At 42.0% G+C, this 25,021-nt stretch overlaps 1 protein-coding gene and 1 pseudogene across 1 annotated transcript; both read left to right on the plus strand.

The window, feature by feature from the left end:
* Positions 1-3,588: 3,588 nt before the first annotated feature.
* LOC115664162 (subtilisin-like protease SBT3) lies at positions 3,589-12,179 on the plus strand (annotated as a pseudogene).
* Positions 12,180-14,569: 2,390 nt separating this feature from the next.
* On the plus strand, positions 14,570-16,036 carry LOC130140845 (uncharacterized). Its single transcript, XM_056321379.1, has one exon. The coding sequence runs from the start codon at positions 14,570-14,572 to the stop codon at positions 16,034-16,036; it is 1,467 nt and encodes a 488-aa protein (XP_056177354.1).
* Positions 16,037-25,021: the final 8,985 nt, after the last annotated feature.

Below are 25,021 nucleotides of genomic sequence, written 5' to 3' on the forward strand. Positions count from 1 at the left end.
TCCATCGCAAATTTGCGACGGAATTATTTTTCCGTCGCAAAGTTTGTCGCAAATTAGCGATGAAAAATTCCCCGTCGCAAATTTCCATCGCAAAAATCATGTTTTTTTGTAGTGTAAGAAATATTGAAGATCATCCAAATGTTTCATTGCAAACAATGAAGATAACTGTGTTATAAAATGAAATTTCCCCAGAGTTTGAGACGCAAACTCTGATTTTTTTATTAGTCAGTCCTTCAGGCAGATACCATGCTCAAGTTCAAATTGCAAAGTATCATATGCTTATCGTAATCGCAGATTGAAGTGCCCCAATGGACATGAGACTTGAATCTACAGCCGCTACTGACTTTAAAATTGCAAAAGCTAGCTTTTTTTATTGTTTAGCGAGTAAGATGTGTGGTATGATTCTGACATCCTATCCAAATTCAAGCTTCGCGTAGCCAAACCAAGTTAGCTTATTACAGAATTATGATGGGTCATGCTAAACATATTTGATTTGATACGGGTCAATTTCATAGATATTTATGACGCAGTAATAGAAAAGACGATACATTGGAGATTCTAAAGTTTCCTTAATTATTTATTTAACAAGTTCTTTTGGAAACTCGTTAACAAATCAAGTTTTGGACATCAATGCTTTCGAGTTTAGAATTGTGGCAACAATGGGACTTTGGACCACATACTTGCCACCATTGTCCATCCAACTAAGAGAACCAGACACCACAGTCTGTTTCATCTGTTTTGGACCTTCTATCGTCATCTTATAATTCAAGCTTCTCATACTTCTCTTGAATGTCAATTTACCCAGCACAACAATGACCTTGAATCTCTCCATCGGATTCACCTTTGCTGTGTAGGTTGACGCCCCCATCTCCCACATTCGTCACCATACTGAAGAATTCTTGCACCATTGGTGTTTGAACTAAAGAAGGCAATGAAGGAAGGGTAATTCAGGTCCAGTGAAGGATTTGAATAATTGTAGGAAGATGACCTGGTGTCCATATGAATTTGCTTCGATGTGTATTTCATTGCACACATGAGGTTGACATAGTCTTGGAGTGTCACGTCGTATATGAACCAAGGTTCTAATGCCCTGTTCGGATCAACGTGGCTAGCTCCCATGCCTACAGGGCTCGCCGGTTTGTAATCGTTCCCGATGTCTTTGATAGGGCTATTTGTGCTGGCCATTGTATACGATGTAGTCATCATGGCCGACCAGATGGATGCGGGGTTCCACTCGGGGTGTAGTCCCCTCAGGAGTGCAGCCACTCCAGCTATGTGTGGGCACGCCATCGACGTTTCTGACAAGAGGTTGAAGTCGTTAAATAGTTGATGTGAGTCCACTACAGCCACTGGATTATTTTGAGGCCACCCAGCCAGGATCAGTGTGCCAGGAGCCAAAATGTCAGGCTTCAGGATGACCGGCAACTCGGGGATGGGTCGCGAGATCCATAGTTTGCCAAGCTCGGAGCAGGCTTGCTGCCGATGAGTGTTTTCCGTAATTGGATACTTGCTGTTGGCACGGACGAGTTCTTGATGTAGGCTTTGATGGTATCACCATCTGCAGGATTTAAAAAGAGTGTGGGGAATGAGGTAAAACTGAAAAAGTACGGGTAGGAGCTATTTACTATGAACGCACCACCAGCAACTTTTGCTCCATCGACATTGTGGACTTGATCCTCTACAGTCCACTCTTGTCCTCACACACAACAATATTATCGTTATACATTGTTTGCTCACAATACTAGTCCTCGTGCTCCTCTCCTGCATCAACATAAATCCTTCTATCAAATTTTCATTCATAATTCACCTGAAAATGCCAAATTGGCACTGGCTATAAGGAAACGTAATGCTTCTACAGATTAACTTTTGGTCCTCGTACTTTTAGGAATGACAAGGTTCATGTACTTTGTTGTAGTGACCGAACAAGACCCCATGCTTTTTCCCAATCAGAACTTAATAACTCACATCATGTTTACGTCTGAAATCTTTATGAAAAAGTCCAATCAGGATCACTTAATCGTTGATTCCCACATTTGCAAGTATACCCAATCAGATTTATGACCCATTAAGATTATTTTCACTAAATGCAACAATGGCATCGTCATTTTTAGTTTAAATAAATATAGACATATGTAGGACTAGCTATAAAAAAAAATGCAGATGTATTTTAAACCGGCCCAAACAACGTTACTGCAAGCAAAGAGAGACATTTCGCAACAGGGTTTGAGAAGTAGTCCATTACGCATAGTACACTATTGAGCCGCATATGGAACTTATAAAGCAGATCTCTTGGGTAACGAGTCTAAGAGATGAATAAACTCGAGGAATCACATGGAGCATCAATACCTAAGAAATAGTGAAGATCATCCAAAAATCACTCAAGTATTTCAAGGCAAACTGGGAAGGTATCTGTGTTGTAAAATGAGGAATTTCAGCAGAGTTGACACCTATAAGAATCGTATCATAAGAATAAAGTAGCCAGACAAAGATTTTGGAAGATGGATCGCTGAGTAAGCATTGACGGCACCACTCCATCAGATTCATGGGATTTAGGAGATACAGTTTAGTCCTAGAAGTTAGCCCGCTAGTAGAATGATCCATTAGGATCTAAACAGCATGTCGTAGATCTGATAAGCTAGTGCCTATTCTTTCTTTGTTTACCCCATTAAGGAAATGAAATATCCGATTGAATGTACGTAATTATGCAGTCCGCGTCATCCTACAAGCCTAATCTATGAGTGATCGAATCATTGAGCACATGGAGGGCCCAAAATGGGTGGAGAAATCAGTATGTCCTTGTCCTGATCGATGCTGAGGCAGTGTGCCATGATCGTTCTGGATCTGAATCGAACGATCTGAATCACCTTTGGGGATGACTTTCTTTTTCGAGTCGGTGCATTATTGTGTGCCGAGCCAAAAGAAAGCATTCCAGCTTGAAGATACATGAACCAGAGAGATTGATCCAGATTGACATGTGATGACTTTGTAATATGCGTACGCAAGCACACACCCATGAAATCAACCAAAAATCATGCGCTGGACGCTGGGTGTTTCTTTATGTGCATGCCACTGTCGATGCGAGAGATAATTGCACACCTTCCCTATGCTTTTAATAGCTTATTAGCCTTCCATTTTCCTATAGAGCAATCCCAAAGGGTGTCCCCACTTGATTTCTTTTCTATAATTGACTATTGTGCGGTTGGAGGAAATCTGCATCAATCTCTCAGCTGAGGGGCAAAGAAAGGAAAAACGTAAGGAGGTACAAGTACAGAGGCGAACCACGTTGAGTGTTACTTAACATCAGTGCGGTTGGAAGAATCTATGATCCCAATTTTCTCTGATCTTTCTTCTTCCTTTTTTTTCCCTTTAGCCTTTCTCTTTTCCCTGTTGGAATGAGTCCATAGGAGATGGGAACAGATCATTTGAGAACAGGGTCCACTCCACTATGAGTTACTAAACTTATGAAGATACCAGTTGACAAGTCGAGAGATGTGTTGAGGTTCTCCCCTGACCCTCCCATACTCCCCGTTCCCTCTATAAAGGCACAAGCTTCTGCTGTGTTCGGAAATCATCTCCTTTCAATTGCTTGTCATGGCTGCTTTTGTTCATTCCCTCGTGTCAGGGGTCTTAGCCTTGATCATCTTCTGCTTTGTGCCGACTTTGGAGCAATCCGACAATTATATTATCCACATAAACTTATCCTTCATGCCCAAAGTCTTCTCCGACCACCATAGCTGGTACTTGGCCATTGTTTTGTCCCTAGTACGAAATCCTAATCCTGAAGTTAGAGCCAGAGTTAGTGCCACACTCACGTTTTCTGAGCTCATCTATAGTTACACTCATGTCGTCCAGGATTTCAGTGCTAGTGACACGGCCCAAGGGAGCAAAGGGCTTCGAGTCTGTCTGTGAACAAGACGTGGCCCTTTACGTGCATGGGACGTGGCCCATTCGTGCATGGGACGTGGCCCATCTGTGACTAGGCACGAGCACCGTCCGCGACCCTTCAGTTGCCTTTGGCACACGACCCTGCAGCTTCCCTTGGCAGGTGTCCCTCAAGCTTCCTCATGCCCCTAGGGCCTCTCGAACTTCTGGTGTAGCTATGTAATGATTGTATCGATTCAAACATCATCGTTGGATCATAAGGGGATTAACGGATCAGATTAGACCCGCACTTGTATATATAGGGGACCCTTCCCCTTCATTTGTACATGTTCATTTTGCAAGAAATACAATTACGCCGCTTTCTCTCCATTTTTGTGAATTGAGTGTGCGCGCAAAGCTGACTTGGAAGAGATCCTAAGGCAGCACAGGTGTGGGATCGTCGTGAATCGACTGACTCGTGACAAGCCTCACTCCTAGTAAGCTCGAGGCCGTTAAGAACTATTCGAGCTACATCTCTTCCATGAAAGATTTGCCTGTTAAAACCGATACAGCTCACTCAGCCCAATTTCTGGGCCTAAATTCTGATTCTGGGGCACGGCCTACCTCGAACTATGGCAAGGATGTCATGGATGGGCTTGTGGATACGGGTGTTTGGCCAGAAAGTGTGAGCTTCAACGATGATAGAATGACGACAGTTCCATCGAAATGGAGAGGCGAATGTGAGGTTGGGACCCAATTCAACGTGTCGATGTGCAACAAAAAGATCATCGGAGCCCGGTCCTTCAACAAGGCTCTGGTAGCAAAAAATCCCAACATTACCTTCTCCATGAACTCTATGCGTGACACTGAGGGACATGGCACGCACACATCCACCACGGCTGCTGGAAACTACATCAAGGGAACGTCTTTCTTTGGCTATGCTCCAGGAATTGCCACAGGCGTGGCTCCATGGTCCCGAGTGGCCATGTACAAGGCCCTGTGGGACGAACTCCCATATTCTCCAGATATTATCGCCACAATTGATCAGGCAATTATTGACGATGTCGATGTCCTGTCCCTATCATGTGGCTCTGATGGCGTTCCATTGTATGAAGACGCAATTGCGATAGCCACATATGCAGCCGTGGAGAAAGGGATTTTTGTATCAACATCAGCGGGAAATGCAGGGCCATTCCTCAAGACCCTGCACAATGGGACTCCCTGGGTCATAACTGTCGCCACCGGTGTCATGGACCGTGATTTTGGAGGGACTATTACTCTTGGCAGCGGTGTTTCAATTGCAGGCTCAACTCTCTTTCCAGGCGACCCATCCTTGGGTGAATCTCCAATTGTTTTTGCAGACGTGTGCAACAATACAATCGAATTGAACAAAATCAGTCACACGAACATTGTTGTGTGCAAGGACAAGAGTGCCATTCTAAGCGACCAGATTGACAAAGTCCATGGAGCAAAAGTTGCCAGTGGAGTGTGTTGGAAATATGGGATAAATTGATGGGTGAATGAATGAGAAATTGATACTCAAAGAATACCCTGGAGTTGGAAGTGGAAAAATACTAGTCCCACATTGGAAAAGAAAGAAGGCTATGGAGTGTTTTATATACAGTTATATTCATTTGTAGTGGTAACTATCATAACACAAACATTATGCGTTAGGGGGGGTGCAAATCCGATGCCCGACAAACTGAAACTTGGGCAGGAGCGCACATCCCGTGTGCACGATTGCAGGGCCGAAAAGTAGGCCTCGCGACGAGCCCAATTTTGCCTTCTGATTTATTTTTAAACTCAAGCTATTACAAATTTTAATTTGTAACGTATGATTAATAGTAGGTTAATGGCATTAAATTATGTTGTTACAGAATTAATTTTATAGCGGCAAAGCTGTTACGGAATTAATTTTATAACCGCATATTTAATCAGCCGTTATTCCCGATGCGTATTAATTTTATAACGGCAAAGCTGTTACGAAATTAATTTTATAACCGCATATTTAATCAGCCATTATTCCCGATGCGTATTAATTTTATAATGGCAGATTCAATTAGTCATTATTATTCCCAAAACGCTCCCCCTAACCTTGTAAATAGATACCTTCCCATTCTATTTTGAAAATCATTGAATTATTCCTCTCTTTCAATTCTCTGCAATTTTGCACTATTTTTTGATAGTGTTCGGTTTTGGTTTGTTCAAGTTCGCTGAAAGCTTTGGAGTGCCGATTTCTTCTTAGCTATCAACTGTTGTATCCTGGGAGACAGATGTTCACAAAACCTCATACGCGTGCTGGAGGGAACGAATCTATTTTAAGGAAATTGTGTCGAACACAGGCCACGATATCCATTTGTATCGATTCCAATTATGTTATTGTAATTTCATTTCTTTACAATTCTTTATTGTTCGCAACAATCTTAAAACAGATTCGTGCTTTTATTTAAATGGCTACTGGAAACGAAGTTGTGGACGTGGCTATTGACAACATCGCCAAAGACTTTGCCTATGCCTCAGCTGTCCAACTACCTGGCTCATTCTCTGTTCCTTCTGCGGTTTCTGTTCACCATGGTGAGAAACCTGAAAAGTTCAACAGATCAAACTTTAAAAGGTGGCAGTAAAAGATGTTGTTTTGTTTAACAACTTTGAATCTTGCGAGATTCTTAACTAAGGAAACTCCTAAGTTATCTGATGGAGAGACGGATAAGCAAGCCTTCAACGCTGTTGAAGCCTGAAAGCACTCTGACTTCCTGTGTAGGAACTATGTCATGAATGGTTTACATGACTCATTGTACAATGTCTATTGTGCAATAAAGACGGCAAAGGAGTTATGGGAATCCCTAGACCGAAAATATAAAACAGAGGATGCCGGAGCAAAGAAATTTGTTGTCGGTCAATTCCTTGATTATAAAATGGTGGATTTTAAGACTGTGATAAGTCAAGTGCAAGAAATTCAAGTGATCTTGCATGAAATTCAGGTTGAAGGAATGAACTTGAGTGAAACCTTCCAAGTGGCTGCTATTATTGAAAAGCTACCTCCTGGGTGGAAGGATTTCAAGAACTATCTCAAGCATAAGCGAAAGGAAATGAACCTGGAAGAGCTGATTGTTAGATTTTGAATCGAAGAAGACAATAGAGGATCTGAACGCAAAGGGCTCAATCCAACTATAGCTAAGGCAAATGTTGTGGAGCTTAGGCAAGGCCACAAGAACAAGAAGATTGTCAAGCTAAAGTTGAGACCAAAAGGAGGAGTTTCCAAGAACAAGTTTCAAGGAAAATGCTTCAACTGTGGCAAAATGGGACATAGATCTGCGGATTGAAGACTTCCGAAGAAGAAGAATTATGAGACAAATATGGTGAGTGGCATTGCTCAAGACGTATCAAACATAAACCTTTCTGCAATGATTTCTGAAGTAAACTTAGTTGGGTCCAATCCGAAGGAATGGTGGATTGACACTGGTGCCACTAGGCACATATGCTCTAATAAAGATCTATTCACAAATCTTGAACTAATTAATGGAGAAAATTTTTTTATGGGAAACTATGTCTCTTCTGCTGTCGAAGGCCAAGGGAAGGTGCTACTGAAGATGACATCTGGAAAAGAGCTGACTCTGAACAATGTCCTATATGTGCCAAAAATTCGAAAGAACCTGGTCTCTGGGTCTCTGTTGAACAAGCATGGATTTCGTATGGTGTTCGAGTCAAACAAAGTTATTTTGTCTAAATCTGGAATGTATGTAGGGAAGGGATATGTATCTGATGGGCTTTTAAAGCTCAATGTAATGACAATTATTAATAAAGATAATAAGTCTTCTGTTTATTTGCTTGAGTCTTCCAATTTATGGCATGGTAGACTAGGACATGTTAATTAAAATACATTGCGTAGATTAATTAACTTGGAACATATACTTTCATTCCAAATTGATTCAAAACATAAATGTGAAATTTGTGTTGAGGCAAAATTAACGAGATCATCATGTCAAATAATTGAAAGAAACACCGAACCCCTTGAATTAATTCATAGTGATGTTTGCGATTTGAAATTCATATAAACGAGAGGTGGTAATAAATATTTTATTACCTTTATCAATGATAACACTAAATACTGCTATGTGTATTTGCTTAAAAGCAAAGATGAAGCCTTAGAGAAATTTATTCTCTATAAGAATGAAGTTAAAATTCAACTTAATAAGACAATTAAAAGATTGAAAAGTGATAGAGGTGGCAAGTATGAAGTACCAATTGATGAATTCTGTGCACAACACGGAATTATACATGAAATAACTGCGCCTTACTCTCTTCAATCAAATGGTGTTGCTCAACGTAAAAATCGCACATTGAAAGAAATGATGAACGAGATATTACTAAATTCAGGTTTGCCTCAAAAGATGTGGGGAGAAGCTATATTGTCAAGCAATTACCTTTTAAATAAGGTACCTCGAAAGAAAGAGGATAAAACCCCTTATGAGTTATGGAAAGGTAGGAGACCATCCTACAAACACTTACGAGTGTGGGGGTGTCGTGCAAAAGTGGCGGTTCCAACACTAGAGAAGACAAAGATAGGTCCTAAAACGGTGGACTATATCTTTATAGGCTATGCACATAACAGTAATGCATATCGATTTCTTGTACATGAATCTAAAATTCCAAATATACACAAGAATATGATCATGGAATCTAGGAATGCATCATTCTTTGAAAATGTATTTCCTTGTAAATCCAATGATGGATCAAGTTCATCTAAACGAAAGAATGAATGAAACTATGAATGAAGAAAGTCATGATTCGGCTCATGAAATTCATGACTCAGATCATGAACTAGAACCGAGACGTAGCAAAAGAGCAAGAGTGGAAAAATCTTTTGAAAATGATTTTCTAACTTATTTGTTAGAAAAGAAACCATTAAATTATGCAAAAGCTATGAATTCTTCTAAGGGACCTCTATGGAAAGAAGCAATAAAAGGTAAAGTTGATTCTATTTTGCAGAATCATACTTGGGAGCTAATGAATCTTCCTCCTGGTTATAAGCCTTAAAAGTCCAAATGGATTTTTAAAAATAAAATAAAAGCAGATAGCTCCATTGATAAGTATAAAGCCATACTTGTGATCAAAGGATACAAACAACGAGAAGGCTTAGATTACTTTGATATTTATTCTCCTGTGACAAGAATAACGTCCATTAGGATGATACTTGCAGTTGCAGCATTGCGAAATCTAGAAGTACATCAAATGGATGTAAAAACAGCTTTCCTAAATGGTGATTTGAATGAAGAAATTTTACATGGAACAACCTGAGAGTTTTATAGTTCCAGGACAAGAAAGGAAAGTCTATAAATTGGTGAAATCATTGTATAGTCTAAAACAAGCACCACAACAGTGACATGAAAAGTTTGATAATGCAATGATTACCAATGGATTTAAGATCAATGAATGTGATAAATGTGTCTACATTAAAGAGACAACAAATGGCTATGTCATTTTTTGTCTTTACGTAGATGACATAGTAATTGTTGGTAGTGATGATAAAATGATCAAATCTATCAAATATATGTTTAATTCAAGATTTGATATGAAAGATATAGGACCTACTGATATGATTTTGGGAATTAAAATCACAAGAACGTCAGAAAGGTCTTATTTTAAACCAGTCATACTATGTGGACAAGATTGCTGAAAAATTCAACATGAATGGTTCTGGTATTGCTAGAACACCATTAGACAATAGTCTGCATCTATCCAAAAATAGAGGAGAGGGTACTTCTCAAGTAGAGTACTCTAGAGTTGTTGGAAGTCTAATGTACTTAATGAGTAGTACTAGACCAGACATTGCCTATACGGTTAGTAAATTGAGTAAATATATGAGCAATCCGAATGCTGACCATTGGAAAGCAATAGTGAGAGTATTTAGGTACTTATGATATACTCGGAATTATGGCCTGCATTATACTAGATACCCAGCTGTTCTAAAAGGATATAGTGATGTGAACTGGATATCTAATATAAAAGACTCAAAATCTACTAGTGGATATGTATTCACACTAGCAGGAGCAGTCATATCTTGAAAATCCCGTAAACAAATTGTTATAGCCAGATCCACAATAGAATCTGAATTTATAGCTTTAGATAAATGTGGTGAAGAGGCTCAATGGCTATGCCATTTCTTAGAGGATATTCCAAAATGGCAAAAACTTGTGCCACCAATAAGTATACAATGTGATAGTCAATTTGCGATTGGAAGAGCACAGAGTAATATGTATAATGGTAAGTCTAGAGATATACATCATAGACATAATACCATTAAACAACTACTCTCAATAGGAATTATTTCTATTGACTATGTAAAGTCAAGGGATAATATTGCGGATCCACTAACCAAAGGGTTAAACAGAGAGTTAGTTGAGAAATCGACAAGAAGAATGGGACTGAAGCCCATGAAAAAATAAGTTGGTATAAAGGAAACCCAACCTAGTTGACTGGAGATCCCAAGATCTAAGTTCAAAGGGACAACCTAATTATATAAACTTAGTGTTATCACTGTGGGGGTTATCCCTAAAACCACTCCTATATAAAATATCAGTGATATTGTAAAAAAAAGGATAGCAATTTTGCTTTAATGATTCTTATGTGGAGTAAACAAAAAAATTAAGTAATCACCTATGTGAGAGAGAAGTGGGGCCGCTTCAAAGGAGAATTATTTAAGGGCTAAATTCTTTAGAAACTCTTGCAGAACCAGGTTGATGTTCATGGCCAAAACGAACATAACTATGAGAACTGAACAAACATTTAGATGATTCCTGTGTGAAGTGTATGGTTCATTTACATAAGAAAGCTGGACAGTTCAAGGACATCATGTCTATTGGAAAACTAGTAAAGTAAATATACTTTCACAAGGGAAGGTTCAAATGGTAACACCTACCTATCCTATACAGGTTTCAATTGTTGAACATTATCACAGAGTCAAAACTAAAACAATTTTCATTCAAGTGGGGGATTGTTGGAAATATGGGACAAATTGATGGGTGAATGAATGAGAAATTGATGATCAAGGAACACCCTTGAAGTGGAAGTGGGAAGTGGAAAAACAAATCTGCTTTAAGGAAACTGTGTTGAACACAGATCTCGGTATCCATTTGTATCGATTCCAATTCTGTTATTGTAATTTCATTTCTTTACAATTCTGTATTGTTCGTGACAAAGTGTTCATAACAAACAGCTCTGTCCTCGAGTTCTTCATCCAGAGCTCTTTCCCGGCAATCTTTTTGAATCCTACAGACGGCGAAACCATCAAAGCCTGCATCAAGAACTCATCTGAGCCAACAGCAAGTGTTCAATTTCGGAAAACACTAATCGGTAGCAAGCCTGCTCCAAGCGTAGCGAGCTACAGCTCACGTGGCCCATCCCCAAGTTGTCCGGTCGTCCTCAAGCCCGACATTTTGGCTCCTGGCTGGTTGGCCTCAAAACAATCCAGTGGGTGTGGTGAACTCGCATCAACTATTTAACAACTTCAACCTTTTGTCAGGGACATCGATATCGTGCCCACACATTGCCGGAGTGGCTGCGCTCCTAAGAGGAGCACACCTGGACTGGAGCCCTGCAGCCATCTGGTCAGCCATGATGACTACATCGTATTCAACGGATAGCACGAATGCCCCTATCAAAGACATTTGGAATGACTACAAACCGGCGAGCCCTCTAGCCATGGGATCGGGCCACGTTGATCCAAAAAAGGCATTAGACCCTGGACTTGTATACGATGCGACCCCCCAAGACTTCGTCAACCTCATGTGCGTGATGAATTACACATCGAAGCAAATTCAAACGGTCACCAGGTCATCTTCCTACAATTGTTCAGACTCATCACTGGACCTCAACTACCCTTCCTTCATTGCCTTCTTTAGTCTAAACAGCTCGGGCTCTCCGACGGCACAAGAATTCTTCCAGACGGTGACGAATGTGGGGGACGGGTCGTCAACTTACATTGCGAAGGTGACTTGGATGGAGGGATTCAAGATCGGCGTCACGCCAGATAAATTGACACTCAAAGAGAAATATGAGAAGCTGAGGTATAAGCTGACAATAGAAGAACCAACACAGATGAACGAGACACCGGTGTTTGGTTCTGTGAGTTGGATGGATAAGGGTGGCAAGCATGTGGTCAGAAGTCCCATTGTGGCGACGAGCCTGTGCTCGGAGGCATTGAAGTCCAGAACTTGAATTTTTTCTAGTTTAGCATCAGTAGACGATAATTTTTTCTTTATCTTCGTTCTTATCGAACTAATTTATATATAATGGAATAAATCAACTTTCTTTGGCTACGTGAATCTTGGAAGTGAATAGGATGTCAAAATCATACTGCACATCTTACTTGCTAAACGACAGAAAGAGAGCTTTTGCAATCTGTATGAAAGTTGCAGGTGTCGATCCAAAGTCCCATATCCACCGTTACGCTTCAATCATCAAGAACAAGACACGCATAATGAAGTTTCAACGACCATGAGATTGTCCAAATTAATGAATGATAAGATTCTTGAGTTTGCAACTCATCACAAAACAGAGTCAGAGTGGCATTTTGCGCAGCTCGTTTCCATTTCAGCATCGCAAAAGGTTTTGTATTGTTGGAATTAATTTACGGATGGCGAATACTCCCTGCAAGTTTACCTCAGAAAATCACAAATCAGAGCCCACCAAACATGACGAAACAACCTGCCATAAGACATCATTATTGAAGGATAGTTTTGTTACTCATGAAAGAGATGAAAAGTGATGCGTGAGGACAACGGATTGAGCAAAGGATTTGGTTTTGTTTGTTTCTCCAACTGTGAAGAAGCAAAAAGAGCACTGAATACACCGAAAGGTATTTACAACTCCCTGTATCTGTCTAGAATAGTTGTGGATGAAACTTAATCTTTGTACATATCATTCCAGGGATCATCTTCAGAGGGAAACCTCTCTATGTGGCAATTGCTCAGCAGAAAGATGATCGTTCCAGAAATTTACAAGAGTATCGCTCCCAGATTCAACCTCAATCTCGGCATCATTCTTCCTTGAATTCTCTTCCAGGCCAACACTATGCACCCCCTTACAACATCCCCCTCTTCATGTTCCATACACTTTATTGTCCCAGTCAATTCACCGTCAATATGTTGGATCTGAGAAAGAACAAAGCAATGAAGAAATGAAACTACACAAGAACCAGATCAATAGAAAACCTCATCACCATAGCCATTTCTTTTTACTCTGTAAAAATTCATCTGAAAGCCCTCGATCATCACCACTTACACGGACACACAAGGACAGAAAAATAGAAAAGGAAGAGAGGAAGAAGAAGATTATGAGAGAGGGCTCTACTCCGTTCTTATATGCTTTCGGTCACAGAGGATTAGGATTTTCGCTCATCCGAAATTACGGTTGTGCCCCCCATGGGCCACGGTGTCAATTCCGGGCCGTCTCACTCTTGGGCTGCAGCTCCACTTGTTTTCGGTCAGAGTCTCTGGTGTCTTCTTCACCTTTACTCTCAACATCCCCCTCAAACTGGGGGATGGTTTTGAAACCTAAACCCAGTTTGATTCTAAGAGAACAATGATCAAATTTGGACAAGGCCTTGGTAAAAATGTCCGCAATTTGACGATGGCTAGGAACGTATTGCACACTGAGTAAACCCAACGAAACCTTCTCGCGGACGAAGTGGAAATCGATTTCAATTTGCTTTGTCCTGGCATGTAAGATAGGATTAGATGTAAGAGAAATCGCAGATTGATTATCACAAAACAATACCATTGGTGAGGTTAAGTGAATCCCGATGTCTCTCTGGACAAATGCAATCCACGTAAGATCGGTAGTAGCAGAGGCGAGTGCTCTGTACTCTGCTTCGGTCGATGACCGTGACACTATGTTCTGTTTCTTTGCCGACCAAGAGGTGATATTCGAACAAAGGTAAGTGCAAAACCCCGTAGTGGAGCGTCTCGTATCGGTACAACCAGCCCAGTCGGCATCCGAAAAACCATATAAATTCAACGAGCTATTTGAGTGAATGAAAAGTCTCAAGTTAACAGTCCCCTTGATATAACGCAATACTCGCGTCAATTTATTTAAGTCACCCACTGTCGGATTCTGCATTTTCTGGCATAACACGTTCGTAGCATATGCAATATCTGGTCTGGTTATCGTTAGATATTGCAGACCGCCCACTAAGCTTCTGTATTCCAACGGGTTGTCAGGATAAACATCATCACCAGAGTTGTGAACTAGTTTAGTGACAAGGGTGTAGAGATAGGCTTCAATTCCTTCATATGTGCTCGTTCCAGGAGGTCAATGGTGATGCAGCCTGGTCTGACTCGACGATGTTGACGAGATAAGCTCCAATTACCGAAAACCTCATATTGGGCGTGTAATAATATTATTGGAGTATATATGTAATAATACATCCATTTAGTTCGAGTTAGCCGAAAAGTATCTTTCTTCGGCAATTACACTTTTCGGCCCAACACTTTGTATATAAAAGCGTGTAATAATATTATTGGAGTTAGCCGAATTTATATCCATTACGAGCATATATGCTGGGCATTAAGGTTTTGCATATATTGTCATCATAGGTTTTCCCGACGGACTTACCTCCAAGTTAGCTGGCACCAGCCGAAAAGTTCTATCTTTTCCTCTGTTCTGTTCATTGGAATCATTTGGTATCAGAGCTTTGGAGGAGAGAACCATGCCGCCAAGACAAGCTAGACGTCGTGGAGGCAGAACCATCCCACTGAATGAAGTGCATACGCTCGCTGACAATTTGCAACAACATATGCAACAACAAATTGATGAGTTGACGCGGGAATTTGAGCGTCTGAGGGCGGAAAGAAACAATTCACCACCTCGTTCCAGGACCAAAGATTCCAATGGTGACTCTTCATCTTCGGAGAATGTTCAACCATTTCGCAATCGGAGGAATGTTCGACGTCACGAGCAAAACATTCGTGAACCGGAGTGGGAAAAAGAAGTTAAAACGGATATCCTGGAATTCTCAGGTAATGATTCTCCTGAAGAAATTGTTGACTGGCTAACACTTGTTAATGAAGTGTTTGAGCATCGAAATGTTCCGGAGGATCATCGAGTCAGAATCATCGCTATGCGATTCAAAGGTAAAGCCATCGCTTGGTGGAGGCGTGAGAAGCAAACTCGCCAATCCGTTGGCAAAGCGCCAATTACCTCGTGGAGGAAGATGGAAGACAAGATCCGAAAGTATTTCCTACCTAAGGGATACAAGAGAGAGCTCTATCAACGGTACCAAAATCTGAGACAAGGTACGCGAACGGTGGACCAATACACCAACGAATTCAATGAGTTGGTGATTCGCAACAACATTCAAGATCCAAAGGAAATGCTTGTGAGCAAGTACTTGAATGGCCTTCAACTTCATATTCAAGATGCCCCGGAAGTCCTTGACATTTGGGACTTAGGAGATGCACACCAACGAGCACTCAAGGTGGAGCGTTCTCGCTCAAGGAGGCAACAATCCTCTATCATGACCAATCGACCCGCTAGGAGTACCCCCGGCACCACCAAAGTTGCTAAGGCTACGACGCAAACCACTAGTAAGTTTCCTAATCAGCCCAACATTTTGAAGCAACCAACTACGTCCGATATTCGTTGCTATACTTGTGGTGAGTTGGGTCATCGTGCTAGCAATTGCCAAAAGAACAAGAATCGACAAGCCGGCAAAGCCTTCTTAGTGGATAACGATTCTGATGAGGATGTGGAGGATCCGCTCGAAGAAGAGGTGAATGATGTCGAAGAGTCCGCAGGTGACGAGCAAATAGTGCATGTTGATTCTGGTGAATTTCTGATGGTGAGAAAAATCTTTCTAGTTCCTCGTGATGAGACCAGAGATAGGTGGCTGCGCACCAACATTTTCCATTCCGCTTGCACGATTAAGGGGAAGGTATGTCAATTGATTATTGACTCTGGATGCTGTGAGAATATAATTTCTGAAATGGCAGCGAACAAACTAAAGTTGGAGTTAAAGGCGCACCCCACACCTTACAAGATGCCGTGGCTATCAAAAGGCACCGAGATAACCGTTTCCAAACGCTGCCTTGTTAATCTATCCATTGGTTCTGTTTATTTCGACAAGATATGGTGCGATGTTCTACCGATGGATGCTAGTCATGTTATTCTTGGGTGACCATGGCAATTCGATAGGCGGACTACTCATAATGGTTATCGAAATACGTATTCTTTTGAATTTGGAGGGAAGAAGATTATATTAGCACCTAGTAAGGAGCCTTTGAAAACTCCTGTTGTCAAAAAGTCATCATCTCCTACATTGCTTTCGATGAAGGATATGAAAGGTGCTTTAAAAGGGGTTCGTATTGTATATGTTTTACTTCACAAAGCTGGTGAAGTTGCTTCTTCCATACCTCTTGAAGTTCGGCCACTTTTGGAAGAATTCAAGGTTGTTTTCCCGACGGACTTACTTGCAGGTCTCCCTCTTATGAGAGACATTCAGCACCAAATCGATTTGATGCCCGGTGCTTCCTTATCGAATTTGGCTCATTATCGGATGAGTCCAACGGAGCATGAAGAATTGCATCGACAAGTTGTCGAACTCTTGACTAAGGGTTTTATCCGAGAAAGCCTTAGTCCATGTGCCGTTCCAGCTCTCTTGGTACCTAAGAAAAATGGTACTTGGAGGATGTGTGTCGATAGTAGGGCAATCAACAAAATCACTGTCAAGTATCGATTCCCTATTGCTCGCCTTGATGACCTCTTGGATTAACTCTCTGGTGCAATCATCTTTTCAAAGCTAGATTTGAAAAGTGGATATCATTAAATCAAAATCAAGCCCGGAGATGAATGGAAGACAGCATTCAAAACAAGAGATGGGCTGTATGAGTGGCTAGTCATGCCATTCGGATTGTCGAATGCACCATCGACAATCATGAGGTTCATGACCCAAATTCCGAAACCCTTTTTGGGAAAATTTGTTGTGGTCTATTTCGATGATATTCTTATTTTTAGCAAGTCTACTGACGAGCACCTGCAACATCTTCAAGAAGTACTTCACGTGTTGAGACAAGAGCGCTTGTACGCAACCCTCGAGAAGTGCTATTTCATGGTACCGCAAATCCTTTTCTTGGGATTTCGTATTTCAGCAAAGGGCATTTTAGTGAATGATGCCAAGATCAAGGTGATTCGAGAATGGCCAACTCCATCAGATGTGCATGAGGGCAGCAAAAGCTTAACTCCAGGCATGCAAAATGGGCTGAATACGTTCAAGAGTTCACTTTCATCATTAAACATAAAGCTGGAGTTCAAAATCAGGTTGATGATGCTCTTAGTAGAAAGAAGAGCTTACTCCACACAATGCGATCAACAGTTCTTGGATTCGAATCATTCCAAGAGTTGTATCATGAAGATCCTTACTTCTCCAAAATCTTGCCCAAAGCAAAAGAGAAGAAACTTGCTGATTTCACTGTGTGATGGATTTCTTTTCAAAAGGAACCGTTTATGTGTACCTAATTGTTCACTTCGACAAAGGGTGATCAATGAAGTTCATCGCGACGGACATTTTGGGCGTGACAAGACCGTGCAACTTGTTTCAGCCAAGTACTTTTGGCCTCATTTGAAACGAGACATACATCGACATGTGATGAGGTGTCGATGCTGCCAAACTGGAAAAGGACATGCTACTAATACTGGCCTTTATTTGCCCTTACCAATCTCGCAAGCACCTTGGGAAGATATCTCTATGGACTTTGTTCTTGGACTACCTCGCACTCTCAGAGGTATGGATTCCATCTTTGTTGTTGTAGATCGATTCTCAAAGATGGCGCATTTTATTCCTTGCCGCAAAACTATGGATGCTTCGCGTATAGCTGAATTATTCTTTAAGGAAGTCTATAAATTGCATGGCATCCCGAAGACTATTACTTCTGATCGGGACGCAAAGTTTCTCAGTCATTTTTGGCGACAATTGCGGAAGAATGTCGGTACTAAACTGCAATATAGTACTGTGTTTCATCCCCAAACTGATGGGCAAACTGAAGTCGTCAATCGAACCTTGGGAAATCTATTAAGGACACTGATTGATGAAAATCCTCGCTCTTGGGAGACGCGATTGTCACATGGCGAATTTGCATATAATTGTGCTGTAAACCATACGACTGGGTATAGTCCTTTCATGATCGTGTATGGACAATAGCCGAACACTGCTCTTGATCTTGCACCCATTCCTTTTGCTGAAAAGTCGAGTGACAGTGTTGAAGATATTGTTTCTCAGATGAGAGCAATTCATGAAGCTGTGCGCCGAAGGTTAGAAAGCAAGACAGAGTCCTATAAAAAGGACATCGATAAGCGGCGGCGTGAAGTTATCTTCGAACCAGGAGATTTTGTTTGGGCTAACTTGCCACCAAGCGTCATCCTGTTGGAAGCTATAACAAGCTTAGTGATCAAAATCTTGGTCCTCTTGAAGTTCTTGAGCGCATCAATCCCAATGCATATCGCTTAAGGCTTCCTTCTCATATGAAAACACATGATGTTTTCAACGTTCGGCATTTAACACCTTATGCTGGTGATTCCTCTGATGATGACATGAATTCAGGGATGAATTCTTTTAAAGAAGGGGAGGATGATGCAGGCCAAATTGATAATGCCGCCCGCATCGAAGACAAGCTCACTCGACCAAGGAGATCAGCCCGCATCCGAGCTCGACAAGTCGCTCCACCAGTCGAGGAGATATCGAATGGACGCAAATCAAAGACCAAGAGTATTATCTGCGAGTCCATGCCACAATAAAGTCCTTGTCTTTCCCTATACATTGGAAGCCTAAAAGATACTTTGGGATGATCAAGAAGACGTTGGGCATTTATCTATTTTCTAATTTCTAAGTTCTTTAATGTTTTATGCATTCTAGGATCTTTAATGCTCTTTAGTCTCTTCATTTGCTTGAGTCTTTTCATTTGTTTTTCTTTGGCTATAAAAGACCATCTACTTTATGTATTCGAGAGACGAATTTGATTAATGAAAATTTTGCATCAAGCAATTATCTTGAACCTTGAAGAGTTTCACTCCGTCCTTGAAGAGTCGGAGGTTTTCAAATCTGCATCCTTGAAGAGTTGCAGTCATCGATCTAGAAGAATCGGTGCCCTATCCACTTCATTGGAGGCCTGGAAGAGCAACCAACGAAGTTCTATCTTTTCCTCTGTTCTGTCCATTTATATCCGTCCACTTCCACCCCGATTTCTTCCTTCCTATAGTGCTTATTTGAGAAAACTCAAAACAGAGAAATTGTTAATCCAGAAGTCTTTGTTCATTTGGCTTTGGAATCAGGTCATTCCGATCTGTATCAACGAAGTTACATCCATTTTCCCGAGCTTGCGCAGGACTGTAATTATTGTTCGTCCTGTTCCACGTGTGCAAGTCACTCTCCCGATCCTAATGTTCGAGTAGCCTACACCAGGCTGTATCATTTGGTATCGTAGCTTTGGAGGAGAGAACCATGCCGCCAAGACAAGCTAGACGTCGTGGAGGCAGAACCATCCCATCGAATGAAGTGCATACGCTCGCTGACAATTTGCAGCAACATATGCAACAACAAATTGATGAGTTGATACGGGAAGTTGAGCGTCCGAGGGCGGCAAGAAACAATTCACCACCTCATTCCAGGACCGAAGATTCCAATGGTGACTCTTCATCTTCGGAGAATGTTTGACCATTTCACAATCGGAGGAATGTTCAACGTCACGAGCAAAACATTCGTGAACCGGAGTGGGAAAAAGAAGTTAAAAAGGATATCCCGGAATTCTCAGGTAGTGATTCTCCTGAAGAAATTGTTGACTGGCTAACACTTGTTAATGAAGTGTTTGAGCATCGAAATGTTCCGGAGGATCGTCGATTCGGGATCATCGCTATGCGATTCAAAGGTAAAGCCATCGCTTGGTGGAGGCATGAGAAGCAAACTCGCCAATCCGTTGGCAAAGCGCCAATTACCTCGTGGAGGAAGATGGAAGACAAGATCCAAAAGTATTTCCTACCTAAGGGATACAAGAGAGAGCTCTATCAATGGTACCAAAATCTGAGACAAGGTATGCGAACGGTGGACCAATACACCAACGAATTCAATGAGTTGGTGATTCGCAATAACATTCAAGATCCGGAGGAAATGCTTGTGAGCAAGTGCTTGAATGGCCTTCGACTTCATATTCAAGATGCCCTGGAAGTCCTTGACATTTGGGACTTAGGAGATGCACACCAACGAAGTTCTATCTTTTCCTCTGTTCTGTCCATTTACATCCGTCCACTTCCACCCCGATTTCGTCCTTCCTATAGTGCTTATTTGAGAAAACTCAAAAAAGAGAAATTGTTAATCCGGAAGTCTTTGTTCATTTGGCTTTGGAATCAGGTCATTCCGATCTGTATCAACGAAGTTACATCCATTTTCCCGAGCTTGCGCAGGACTGTAATTATTGTTCGTCCTGTTCCACGTGTGCAAGTCACTCTCCCGATCCTAATGTTCGAGTAGCCTACACCAGGCTGTATCATTTGGTATCAGAGCTTTGGAGGAGAGAACCATGCCGCCAAGACAAGCTAGACGTCGTGGAGGCAGAACCATCCCATCGAATGAAGTGCATACGCTCGCCGACAATTTGCAGCAACATATGCAACAACAAATTGATGAGTTGATACGGGAAGTTGAGCGTCGAGGGCGGCAAGAAACAATTCACCACCTCATTCCAGGACCGAAGATTCCAATGGTGACTCTTCATCTTCGGAGAATGTTTGACCATTTCACAATCGGAGGAATGTTCAACGTCACGAGCAAAACATTCGTGAACCGGAGTGGGAAAAAGAAGTTAAAAAGGATATCCCGAATTCTCAGGTAATGATTCTCCTGAAGAAATTGTTGACTGGCTAACACTTGTTAATGAAGTGTTTGAGCATCGAAATGTTCCGGAGGATCGTCGATTCGGGATCATCGCTATGCGATTCAAAGGTAAAGCCATCGCTTGGTGGAGGCATGAGAAGCAAACTCGCCAATCCGTTGGCAAAGCGCCAATTACCTCGTGGAGGAAGATGGAAGACAAGATCCAAAAGTATTTCCTACCTAAGGGATACAAGAGAGAGCTCTATCAATGGTACCAAAATCTGAGACAAGGTATGCGAACGGTGGACCAATACACCAACGAATTCAATGAGTTGGTGATTCGCAATAACATTCAAGATCCGGAGGAAATGCTTGTGAGCAAGTGCTTGAATGGCCTTCGACTTCATATTCAAGATGCCCTGGAAGTCCTTGACATTTGGGACTTAGGAGATGCACACCAACGAAGTTCTATCTTTTCCTCTGTTCTGTCCATTTACATCCGTCCACTTCCACCCCGATTTCGTCCTTCCTATAGTGCTTATTTGAGAAAACTCAAAAAAGAGAAATTGTTAATCCGGAAGTCTTTGTTCATTTGGCTTTGGAATCAGGTCATTCCGATCTGTATCAACGAAGTTACATCCATTTTCCCGAGCTTGCGCAGGACTGTAATTATTGTTCGTCCTGTTCCACGTGTGCAAGTCACTCTCCCGATCCTAATGTTCGAGTAGCCTACACCAGGCTGTATCATTTGGTATCAGAGCTTTGGAGGAGAGAACCATGCCGCCAAGACAAGCTAGACGTCGTGGAGGCAGAACCATCCCACTGAATGAAGTGCATACGCTCGCTGACAATTTGCAGCAACATATGCAACAACAAATTGATGAGTTGATACGGGAAGTTGAGCGTCTGAGGGCGGCAAGAAACAATTCACCACCTCATTCCAGGACCGAAGATTCCAATGGTGACTCTTCATCTTCGGAGAATGTTTGACCATTTCACAATCGGAGGAATGTTCAACGTCACGAGCAAAACATTCGTGAACCGGAGTGGGAAAAAGAAGTTAAAAAGGATATCCCGGAATTCTCAGGTAATGATTCTCCTGAAGAAATTGTTGACTGGCTAACACTTGTTAATGAAGTGTTTGAGCATCGAAATGTTCCGGAGGATCGTCGATTCGGGATCATCGCTATGCGATTCAAAGGTAAAGCCATCGCTTGGTGGAGGCATGAGAAGCAAACTCGCCAATCCGTTGGCAAAGCGCCAATTACCTCGTGGAGGAAGATGGAAGACAAGATCCAAAAGTATTTCCTACCTAAGGGATACAAGAGAGAGCTCTATCAATGGTACCAAAATCTGAGACAAGGTATGCGAACGGTGGACCAATACACCAACGAATTCAATGAGTTGGTGATTCGCAATAACATTCAAGATCCGGAGGAAATGCTTGTGAGCAAGTGCTTGAATGGCCTTCGACTTCATATTCAAGATGCCCTGGAAGTCCTTGACATTTGGGACTTAGGAGATGCACACCAACGAAGTTCTATCTTTTCCTCTGTTCTGTCCATTTACATCCGTCCACTTCCACCCCGATTTCGTCCTTCCTATAGTGCTTATTTGAGAAAACTCAAAAAGAGAAATTGTTAATCCGGAAGTCTTTGTTCATTTGGCTTTGGAATCAGGTCATTCCGATCTGTATCAACGAAGTTACATCCATTTTCCCGAGCTTGCGCAGGACTGTAATTATTGTTCGTCCTGTTCCACGTGTGCAAGTCACTCTCCCGATCCTAATGTTCGAGTAGCCTACACCAGGCTGTATCATTTGGTATCAGAGCTTTGGAGGAGAGAACCATGCCGCCAAGACAAGCTAGACGTCGTGGAGGCAGAACCATCCCACTGAATGAAGTGCATACGCTCGCTGACAATTTGCAGCAACATATGCAACAACAAATTGATGAGTTGATACGGGAAGTTGAGCGTCTGAGGGCGGCAAGAAACAATTCACCACCTCATTCCAGGACCGAAGATTCCAATGGTGACTCTTCATCTTCGGAGAATGTTTGACCATTTCACAATCGGAGGAATGTTCAACGTCACGAGCAAAACATTCGTGAACCGGAGTGGGAAAAAGAAGTTAAAAAGGATATCCCGGAATTCTCAGGTAATGATTCTCCTGAAGAAATTGTTGACTGGCTAACACTTGTTAATGAAGTGTTTGAGCATCGAAATGTTCCGGAGGATCGTCGATTCGGGATCATCGCTATGCGATTCAAAGGTAAAGCCATCGCTTGGTGGAGGCATGAGAAGCAAACTCGCCAATCCGTTGGCAAAGCGCCAATTACCTCGTGGAGGAAGATGGAAGACAAGATCCAAAAGTATTTCCTACCTAAGGGATACAAGAGAGAGCTCTATCAATGGTACCAAAATCTGAGACAAGGTATGCGAACGGTGGACCAATACACCAACGAATTCAATGAGTTGGTGATTCGCAATAACATTCAAGATCCGGAGGAAATGCTTGTGAGCAAGTGCTTGAATGGCCTTCGACTTCATATTCAAGATGCCCTGGAAGTCCTTGACATTTGGGACTTAGGAGATGCACACCAACGAAGTTCTATCTTTTCCTCTGTTCTGTCCATTTACATCCGTCCACTTCCACCCCGATTTCGTCCTTCCTATAGTGCTTATTTGAGAAAACTCAAAAAAGAGAAATTGTTAATCCGGAAGTCTTTGTTCATTTGGCTTTGGAATCAGGTCATTCCGATCTGTATCAACGAAGTTACATCCATTTTCCCGAGCTTGCGCAGGACTGTAATTATTGTTCGTCCTGTTCCACGTGTGCAAGTCACTCTCCCGATCCTAATGTTCGAGTAGCCTACACCAGGCTGTATCATTTGGTATCAGAGCTTTGGAGGAGAGAACCATGCCGCCAAGACAAGCTAGACGTCGTGGAGGCAGAACCATCCCACTGAATGAAGTGCATACGCTCGCTGACAATTTGCAGCAACATATGCAACAACAAATTGATGAGTTGATACGGGAAGTTGAGCGTCTGAGGGCGGCAAGAAACAATTCACCACCTCATTCCAGGACCGAAGATTCCAATGGTGACTCTTCATCTTCGGAGAATGTTTGACCATTTCACAATCGGAGGAATGTTCAACGTCACGAGCAAAACATTCGTGAACCGGAGTGGGAAAAAGAAGTTAAAAAGGATATCCCGGAATTCTCAGGTAATGATTCTCCTGAAGAAATTGTTGACTGGCTAACACTTGTTAATGAAGTGTTTGAGCATCGAAATGTTCCGGAGGATCGTCGATTCGGGATCATCGCTATGCGATTCAAAGGTAAAGCCATCGCTTGGTGGAGGCATGAGAAGCAAACTCGCCAATCCGTTGGCAAAGCGCCAATTACCTCGTGGAGGAAGATGGAAGACAAGATCCAAAAGTATTTCCTACCTAAGGGATACAAGAGAGAGCTCTATCAATGGTACCAAAATCTGAGACAAGGTATGCGAACGGTGGACCAATACACCAACGAATTCAATGAGTTGGTGATTCGCAATAACATTCAAGATCCGGAGGAAATGCTTGTGAGCAAGTGCTTGAATGGCCTTCGACTTCATATTCAAGATGCCCTGGAAGTCCTTGACATTTGGGACTTAGGAGATGCACACCAACGAAGTTCTATCTTTTCCTCTGTTCTGTCCATTTACATCCGTCCACTTCCACCCCGATTTCGTCCTTCCTATAGTGCTTATTTGAGAAAACTCAAAAAAGAGAAATTGTTAATCCGGAAGTCTTTGTTCATTTGGCTTTGGAATCAGGTCATTCCGATCTGTATCAACGAAGTTACATCCATTTTCCCGAGCTTGCGCAGGACTGTAATTATTGTTCGTCCTGTTCCACGTGTGCAAGTCACTCTCCCGATCCTAATGTTCGAGTAGCCTACACCAGGCTGTATCATTTGGTATCAGAGCTTTGGAGGAGAGAACCATGCCGCCAAGACAAGCTAGACGTCGTGGAGGCAGAACCATCCCACTGAATGAAGTGCATACGCTCGCTGACAATTTGCAGCAACATATGCAACAACAAATTGATGAGTTGATACGGGAAGTTGAGCGTCGAGGGCGGCAAGAAACAATTCACCACCTCATTCCAGGACCGAAGATTCCAATGGTGACTCTTCATCTTCGGAGAATGTTTGACCATTTCACAATCGGAGGAATGTTCAACGTCACGAGCAAAACATTCGTGAACCGGAGTGGGAAAAAGAAGTTAAAAAGGATATCCCGGAATTCTCAGGTAA

This window comes from Syzygium oleosum, unplaced genomic scaffold (genome assembly GCF_021117445.2).
Source record: "Syzygium oleosum isolate NSW1041296 unplaced genomic scaffold, Sole_v2.1 Sole_v2.22, whole genome shotgun sequence".
Taxonomy (NCBI): domain Eukaryota; kingdom Viridiplantae; phylum Streptophyta; class Magnoliopsida; order Myrtales; family Myrtaceae; genus Syzygium; species Syzygium oleosum.